This window comes from Cyrtonyx montezumae, unplaced genomic scaffold (genome assembly GCF_038088225.1).
Source record: "Cyrtonyx montezumae isolate F1298 unplaced genomic scaffold, pur_monq_1.0 scaffold_20, whole genome shotgun sequence".
Taxonomy (NCBI): Eukaryota; Metazoa; Chordata; class Aves; order Galliformes; family Odontophoridae; genus Cyrtonyx; species Cyrtonyx montezumae.
This window is the reverse complement of record NW_027071937.1, coordinates 2241861-2250992: the sequence shown is the minus strand read 5'-3', so window position 1 is coordinate 2250992 and position 9132 is coordinate 2241861. Positions and strand designations below refer to the sequence as shown.

Genomic DNA, 9132 nt, shown 5'->3' with positions numbered 1-9132 from the left:
AACCCAGGGCCGCGTGAGCCGTGACACCGGTGAGCTGTGCTTTCCCCACCTGGGGCCCTGAAGCCACCCCACCCCATCCCAACCCATCCCAATTTCCTCGGCCCCCCCCACCCCCCACGTTGCCCGGGCAACGCGGCGCCCTCCTGCTTCCGGCAGTCGTGGCGCGGTGTGATGACGTCATCACCGCGCGCAGCGTCGGCCGCTCCCTTCCCGCCGCCGTCGCCGCCACCGGCCGGAACCGGAGCGCCGCCGCTCTCTGCACATGCGCAGTGCGGCGCCCGCCCGTAGGCCCGGGCCTTCTTTCAGCCCGGGCCCGGGACGCCTGGCTTCGGCGGCTGCCGCCCGACGAAAGGCCATGGGCAGGATGGTGAGCGAGGGGCGGTGCCCCGGGGTGGGGGGCGGTGGCGGCGGCGGCGGGCAGGACCACGCTCCGGGCCTCGCCGCGCTGAGGCCGGGCCCGGGGGCTGAAGGAGGCCCAGGCGGCGGCCCGTGTCCCTGTGCGGCGGCCGTGGGGCTCGGAGCGCGGCCACTTCCCGAGCGGTGCGGGCTGGGTGCGATGGAGGAGGAGTTTGGGTTTCCCCCTCCTTCTGGAGATCCTCCACCGCCGCTCACCTTTATTTGTCATTGGCCCTCACCTTGGTGGGAGCCCTCGGAGGGAGGCGGGGTGAAGCCCACCCGGGCGGCGGTGCTTCAGCATCCTGCGTTCTGCCGGGGCCGCTCGTGGTGACGGCGGCGCGGCTGGGGCCGAGGGAGCGGCTGTGTGCCCGGCCCTGCAGCTCCGTGCCTTCCAGCAGGCCCAGGAGATGGGTGCTGAGTGGCTCGGATGCATCACTTCCACGCAGATTTGGCCTGCTTCTGTGTATTCTGCTTTTAGATGTCGGCAGTGTGCGTGCTCCATATTGTTTCATACACCTGGGTGACCTGGGCCTCTCCTGTAACGAAGGAAGTGGGAGACCAGTGCTCATTACCTGTAATTCTCCCATAATTCTCACATCGTTGTCTGTGCTTATAGCTCTGGGTACAACAAGGTGATTCTTCCAGCATGTGTCAGTGAGCTGTGTTCCATACATTACCGAGCATGTGATTATTCTTCAAGTCTTAATGGGTTTAAACACGTCTGGGGAGAAGTCTTGAACTTCCTAACATACAAAATGAGCACGTTGAGAACTAATCTCTCCTTTGATCTTTTAGATCAGTTCACGTGTAGAATGTTGTGAGTCTGTGATGCACCTCAGCGATTTCTTTCCCTCTCCTTAGGAGGCCAGGTGTCACAGGAGAACTTCACTCTTTTGTTACAAGAATTAAGTGGCATTCAGAAACTGCAGCGGACTACAGACCTTCTGCTGGGTGGATGACAGCATCATTTACAATGTAATGTTTCTGAAAGTTTCTTTTTTGCATAATAATCCTCTGCTTTTGGCTGTGACAGTGTTGGTATTTGGTATTTATCTGAGGACATAAACTCTGTCTGGTTTATGTGTTGGGCACAGTAGATAAGAGTGAGTTGCTGCTGTTTGGAAGAAGTAAGTTGTTACAGCTGAGCTGTTTGAGGCCTCTTAGATTCACCTTTTGAAGGTTTTGTCAGAGATAACCAAAGCTCCTTTTCTGAAGCAGAAACCAGACATGGAGTCGGTGTGCTATTAGCCCCAGAGCAAGCAGTAGCTTATGCAAGTGAGGTTTTTGCTTTGTTACTTAGGCTGAGAGCTTTTCTTTTGTTTGTGCATGTTACAGGCACAAAAAGCTGTTGTTTTGTTTTTGTTTTTTTTTTTTTTGAAGCCATGTCAGATTAGCACCTATCCATTTCTTGCAAAATACATTCTTATAACACTTCTGACCTATGTAGCATTTCCTTTTTACAGGCAGAAAATTATGACAGAGTCACTTAAAATGGCAAGAATATCTTTGAAATTTGAGAACAGACCTCAATTTCCAAAATTCATTAATTATAAGTTGATTCACTTTCCTTTTTATCAGCACAACTCACATAGAGCCAACAAATTTCTGCAACAGAGACAAAGAATTAGAACCTGGGAGCACGTGGAAGTGATTAGAGCTGCTGCTTCCACTCACGTGTAATTTGAGGCAGGTAGCAGTGGAAGATTCCCCCAGTGTTGCATGTTGCCTCAGAGAAAATTTCTAATACAAAACTACAGTTTTAGCTGTAAGGCCTGTAGCTTTATGCTTTACTCTGTCGTTCATTTCGTAATGAAGGAAAAATGACTGAAGTAACTTCTGAGTTACTCTAATTTTAATAGTCATGAGATCTCATGTTCAACAAGAGTCTGAATGCCTGGGCGTGTGAGGAGGCTGGGGAAGTCCATGTTGTTTTCTAGCATTATCTGATGTGTGTATTGTTATTTCATAATTCCCGGAATTTGGCACATTGTGAGCCTGGGGTGAAGCAGGGAGCAGCTAATGGGCTGCTCATCATTCTGATAACAACAGTGGGTGTGTGAAGGATGTTAAGATTATAAACCCTAAACACTCCACAGGATTGAGATATTTATCTCTGCAGGTCACAAAAGGAGAAATAAACTGTTTGGTGTCTTTGAAAGTTGCCTTGCCATTGTATGCAATGTCTGTGAGACCACGAGTCTCATCTAAGCAGGGGGAGCTACATCCTGTAGAGTGTGAAAAACATGATTGCTTCATTGTTCTTATGAGACCTTCGATTATTTTCAGTTTATTTGGTGAAGCTTTGCCAGGCTCTGACATGAGCAGAAATCTGTGATCACCATGCCTGGGCTGTAGGATTCACTTGAAAAATCATTTGGATTGCTTGTTTTTAAAGGGAAAGCATCTGCAGTGTGAAGACGTGCATTAATATGGCTTTTTGCATGGGAGGACTGTTGCAGGACTGCTGTTTGATTAAGAAGGGGCTGTGAACTAGCCAAGATAATCTCTGAATAAAGCTATTCTCTTTCCTTCAGTAGCATGGTAAAGCTTGTAACAGGTTGTAATTTGTGCTGCCGCTTGGGTGCTACTGAGTTGCTTTTGGGGAAACAATTGTTTCTGCCTGTCTGCCTGGGTAAACTGTGAGCAAAACAAAGCTGTAAGCAAAAATGAGTTTCGCAGAGTGGTTGTATGTAACCACCAAGAGCTCCTGCCCTGCTCTGTGTCCTCCTGGGCTGCTTACACATGTCTTCCTTCTCTGCCTTCCTGCAGGTCTCTTCCATCCTGGAAACTCAGCAAAGAGTTAGCGTTCCCAGGCTGTCGGAGCTTTTCCATGTTAATGGATGACATTTGATATGTGCCCTGTAAGTCCTGCACTAGGACTCGGTGACTGGTGGGGTGCCTGATGCCTGTAATCCCCATTCCCCGCCGGGTCCGTTCGTTCCACGGCCCCCACACGACCTGCCTGCATTCAGCCTGTGGCCCGGTACGGACCACTCACTTGGTGCGTACCAAGTACAACAATTTTGACATCTATCTCAAATCCCGATGGATGTACGGATTCATTCGTTTCCTGCTGTACTTCAGCTGCAGCCTGTTTACCTCCATCCTCTGGGTGGCACTCTCTATCTTGTTTTGCCTTCAGTACCTTGGCATCCGGATCTTTCTGCGTTTCCAGTACAAACTCTCCATCATCCTCCTCTTACTGGGGCGAAGGCGAGTGGACTTCAGCCTCATGAATGAACTACTCATCTATGGAATTCATGTGACCATGCTGCTAGTGGGGGGGCTGGGGTGGTGCTTCATGGTATTTGTGGATATGTAAATAAAACAAGTGCATGTGGGCTAAGAAGGTGACTTTTCTTCCACCCCTGATTTTGTCAATATCCTCTTTTTTTTATATATAAATTAATTTATTTATCAGTGCTACTTCTTATTGATAAATTAATGTACTTGTCTCCAGAATTTGTATTTTTTTTAAGGGTTAAGGTGCCATCTTGATGATCAAAGTGCAGCACCTGATTGGGTGTTTATAAATATCTTTATAAATTTCTTCTAGTCCATAGGAACCTGCCTTGCTGCTGTTCCTGTATTCCCGTGGGCAGCCCACACTCTGACAAAAAGCTCTTTACCTTTTCTAAAAACGTTCCTTCATGTCTCTGGCATGTAATATGTGTTCTACCAGACCAGTACTTGCTCTGTGTAGTTTGCATTTCCCATATTCCCAATTAAGCATATGGGGCCAAATTGAACAGACTGTTGTGCTTTTGGGTTTGCTGTCTTTTTTTTTTTAATTATTATTATTTTTTAGATTAATGCAAAGCTTGCATTGAACCCACTGTATCATGTTGTTCACTTCAATGTGATTATATAGCTTTGACTGGTTTCATCCTTTTCAGGCCATTAATGCTGAGTAATTGAGTCTTGCCCCAATAGAACAAATCCACTAGAGTGATGGGAGCAGCATTCAATGCCTTGTGCTCTTGAAATTCCCAGTCACAGCAAAGTTGTTATTGTTTTGCAGTGATTAAGGAAACCCACTGCGATGGTTCTCAGGGTTTAGGTCTTGGTGCCTGGTCCTGCTCTTCCCTGAATTGATTAGTTCCAGTTTTCTCATGCAGGCACTTCTGTTTTATGGACAGCAGTAAGATGGGGCTGTCCTACCTGGGAGAGCTTGAGGGTACAGTCTGAAAGAGCAGTGGTTACTCCCCACAATTACAGAGAGCTCTGTCTCCTATCTTTGTTGCAGTGTGTGTGGTGTCACTGGAGAACTTTCCTCGCAGCTGAAGAAGAGAACTGAGCACAAAGCTTGGTTTTACTGGTCTTGATCTCAGATCTCTGCTTGTTCCTTTGCAGGCCATTGAGCAGACCAGAATTTTTTATTTTGTTCCTTTCCCCTCTCTCTCCTGAAATCACTGGAGTCTTTCACAGTGAAATAAGCAAGACTGGAAATACGTGGCCATTCCCTGATGGTCTTTGGTTTGAGATATGAGTGGGTTGAGAACAAAGTCAGTGAGCACAAAGAGGATGCTTAGTGCTTCAGCCTGTGAGTATTTGTGTGCATACTGTAGCCTTTCGCCAGCATACTTTGATTTGTAGCCATACAGATGCAAAATATGGCTTCAGACAGCAGCTTCCCTAAGCTAAAGCAAAATCAGAGATTATCTCGCTATCAAGCATTACAATAGTGATGTAATATAGTGCAAACTGGACATGCAGAGCTGAATAAATATTGGGCAGTGATGGTGTGAACTTTAGATTAGCCTTGTGGGAAACAAAGGCTGTTCCTGCTAGAAAGACTTGGTATAATGTAAGCCACAAACTGCAGTGTCTGGAAGTTTCCTCATAACTGTGGAGCTCCCCAAAGCTCTGTTCTGGGAGCATACTGCGGTGCACAGGTCCTTTATGTCCTGCAGGTCCCAGCTGCAGCCTGCCTGCAGGCAGGGGCACTTACCAGTAATTCCCAGCCCAGTGCAGCTGTCTGCCCAGGGCACTGCAGCTCAGGTTGTGCAGAGAATTTCTGTAGGAAACATGAATTGCAGCTGCCAGCAAACAGCCTGCTGCATGCTCAGTGCCACCCAGCAGTCCCCTGATGCCAGCTGTAGCAGCTTTCCTGTGCACTTCCTGGGAGGAGCAGCATGGACACAGACTGAAAGTGTGGTGGCAGGACCTTGTTTTTGACTTGAGTGCATGAAAGGGGGATTTGTGCTGCTGTGCTCCCCCGACCAACCAGCAGTGCTGCAACTCACTGCTTTACTGTGTAGCCTGCCCATCTGCCCTCTATTCAGTTTCAACAGTGCATGTGAAGGAAAAAGTATGTATCCTCATCAAGTCACAAGAAAGCAGTGTTTGCCAAATCTCCAAGTGTTCCCTGAGAGAGCTTGGAAATAGGTTGCTTACAAGACAGAGGATTCCCCATTCTTCCTTTACAAGTGTAGCCAAATATCTAGTCAGAATGCCCCGAATCTTGAGTGCAATTGCCCACAAAAATAGACAACCTGAAGATTAAATAATTGAGGAGACCTCGGAGGCAACGTGAAGCTGGAAGTGCTCTTGCTCTTGGCTGTTAGCAGTGTTCGGACACCCAGTGGTGCTCGGGCAGTTGGATGCTCCTGGCCTGGTAGGGGAAATGAGGTCCCTTTGAAGTCATGCTGGCAAGGTAGAAGAATTAATTTTCAAATGATTTGTTTTACAATGCAATAATTTGAACATTTTAGATCTCCATGAGTAGAGCAGCATTTGGCACCTTTACTGCACTTCTTCAGAGCATTTTCCAACTAGAGCTAATTAAACCTCACAGCATCCCCAGGAGATTGCAGAATAAGTAAGATCTTGGTAATGATTCAGAATTTAAATTTGGTGTTTTTTGAGGGTTTTGTGTGTCTTTTTTTTTCTTTTAAGCTTTCAGGATTACATTGCCAAAATATATTTTCTGAAGCAGTTGAGATTCTGTGAGTTGCTTACCAGCACCAGGGGAGCCAAGCAGCAGCAGGGTGGCAGGGAAAGGCAGGAGGAGTGCTAAGCACGTGCAAATGATGGTAAGCAGCAGTCAGAGATGTGGCTGCTGACAGCACTGGGTGCCTGCTATGGAGTGTCATTTTTTGGGGTTGTTTTTTTGTTTGTTTTCACATTTATTTTCTCTGAAAATCTTGGCATTCTTAATTATGGGGGGGGTGGGGGAACAGCTTGCTGGAACACAGTAAATGAGGAAATGGGGCAGGAGGTGGGCTTTCTGTTTTTCATGAGTCCAACAAATGGCCAGTACTGTTACTTGCCAGAAACGTCCTGTGAAGCAGGGACCTGCAAACTGTGCCCCACTGGGAACCTTTGTGCTTTGGGATCTTACCAAATTCATTGACACTGGAAGGGGTAGATCCAGCTCTGAAGATGGTTGTCTCCCCTTTGCTGTCTGGCTGTAACTTGAAAATCTTCTGAAGTTTTCCTTTTAGCATTTCTTCACACTGATTCCATCCTGAACAACGAGAGCAGCTAGTTCCCTTTCACGTGCTTGGGTTTGTTTGTTTTTTTCTTGTCATGTTTGGGCTTTAAATGTTACTAGAAACAGGTCAAGGGTAATTAGGAAAAATCTTATGAACATGGATTTGGGAGCAGGTGTCCCCCAACACGTGCCAACTCTGCCCTGCCCCCTTGCAGCCCCCCTGGGGACCCCTGCCCACCCAGAGCTGCCAGGTGCTGGCCTTCCATCTGCGTTGTGCGAGATGAGAGTGCTTTGTGGTGGCAAGGTGGCTCGGCCTGTTAGCCCACTGAAGAGCTGGAGTTTCACCTTGTTAACTCTTCAGAACTTGCCAACAGCTGGTGTTTGTGGTGCTGTTAAATCCTGGATGGAATGTGCTACCTACGTTAAATGTATCTTTTATATATATATATATATATATATATATATATATAGTGTGTTGATGCACTGATTGTTTATGAAGAGAAAGGAGCATTTCAGTCCTGGTATCGCTGTGATGTGGGGGCAGCCTGGGTTCTCCTCTCTCAAAAAGGCACTGGATCCCTTACATTAAGGGCCTTGCCTGGCTAACAGCTCTCTGTGATTCTTCCCAGGGCTCTCATTAGTTGCTGGTGTTGTTTCTGGGGGTGTAGGAGATGGCATCTATTATCAGGCACAGAGAGCAGCATGGCACGTTTACTTCCAGGAATGGTTTGTCTGTTCTGGAGGCTCTAGCACACACAGATAGCACGCTGTTCTGGGGAAGAGTTGCTGGAAAATATGAAGCCTTGTTAACTTTCCGTGATTGTATTTAGCCAAACAAGGTTTCCATAGCTCCTGGACAGCTCTGCTGCCGGGGGGAAAAAAAACCCTCTCATTTCTTCACCTGCCAACTCTCTGCGCTAATTTTGTCTTCCTGCTTCAAAGCACTCATCGTGCCCAGAAAATGTCACTTCAAAGCAAGGTTCTGTCCACTAATGAGTCAGTGAAAACTGTTGGGTTTAAGATGTTGAGCAGTTCTCAGTGCTGAGCTGGGTTGAGTGCTGCCCTGAGTTGAGGGTCCCCGGGGCCTCTTCCTCGCAGCCCCCATTGCACTGTGCAGGGGCAGAGGGGCTGCAGTAAATCAGCCCCTCGTGCCTGCAAGGGCCAATGTTCCCTCGCATGGAAAACACTGCATGTAACACCAAGAGACAAATACCAAAGTCCTTAGCTGGTTCCTCTGTAAAAAAGCAAAACAAGCCTCTCCTTGGCCCTGGTGAGAGTTCTGCCTGAGTAAGGACGTCGGGATTATGCATGCTAATTAAATGAACCACCCATCCCTTTGCATCCTGCTCTCCGCTGGGAATTCCCCTCTGAGTAACTTGCTCCCCGTGAGGAAAGGAGCTGCATGAAAAATCTCCCAGATGGTGAATCCGTTAGAGAAAATCACAATCTGTTTGGGGCTGTTTCAAACAAAAAAGAGCACCAGAGACGCGGAGGAATAAATTTGCTGTTGCAAACCATTTGCTCAGTAATGGGGAGAATTTAGATGGGCAAAGATTTTTTTTTTTTTTTAATTTTTATTTTTTCACTGGAGTGTTATCTCCCTGCCTCCAAAACTGAGCAATGGTTTACAGTATAAATTGCAGTGTTGTATATCAGGAAAGCTGCTGGTGCTTTGCTGCAGCCCTGGACCCACTCGTGCCTGTTCTCTGCAGGAAGGAGCTCGGGGGGAAGGTCTCATCCCGGGGTGTGGGGAGTGCCCAGGGCATGGGGATCCATCGCTGCCTGGAAGCGTTCCACTTGAAATCCAAATTTCATAGAAAGCACCACACCAAGAAAAATTCTTCCAAGGTTTTCTTTTTTTCCTTTTTCATGTAAACTTCAAACGAAAGCTGCCTAATAGTTTCTTGGAAGCACGTTTGCTTACAGTTGTGTGCAGCACGGGTTCTGCTACTTCCTTCTCCTTCGGGTGAAGCCGACTGGAGGCAGGCACGGAGCACAGCAGTGTGCTGGGGCAAGGGGAGCAGCCTGCGTGGTCACACGGGCACCGTTGTAGAGGTGAGACCTTAGCAAAACCCATGGGAGTTCTTGAGCATACCTGGATTTCATCAGCCTAAGTCCTCGTAGGACCCCAGCCTGGAGGTATTACACAGACCGTGGTGCCTTGCTTAAGCCAGGTGCAGCTCAGGGGAGATTCGCTTGTCTTCAGGATTTGGAGAGCTCGCTGAGCTTTGAGGACTGAGGGTCTGACGTGGGGGGCTGCACTCAGTTCTCCTGTGCTGCAGCCCTTCCTAAGGAACCAA

The 9132-nt window shown here is 47.9% G+C and overlaps 1 protein-coding gene across 1 annotated transcript; it reads left to right on the top strand.

Annotated features, from left to right (window-relative positions):
- Nucleotides 1-207: 207 nt before the first annotated feature.
- Nucleotides 208-3745, top strand: TMEM250 (transmembrane protein 250). The gene is made up of 3 exons (XM_065737375.1): nt 208-367; nt 1258-1371; nt 3166-3745. The coding sequence occupies exon 3, from the start codon at nt 3299-3301 to the stop codon at nt 3716-3718; it is 420 nt and encodes a 139-aa protein (XP_065593447.1). The 5' UTR covers nt 208-367; nt 1258-1371; nt 3166-3298; the 3' UTR covers nt 3719-3745.
- Nucleotides 3746-9132: the final 5387 nt, after the last annotated feature.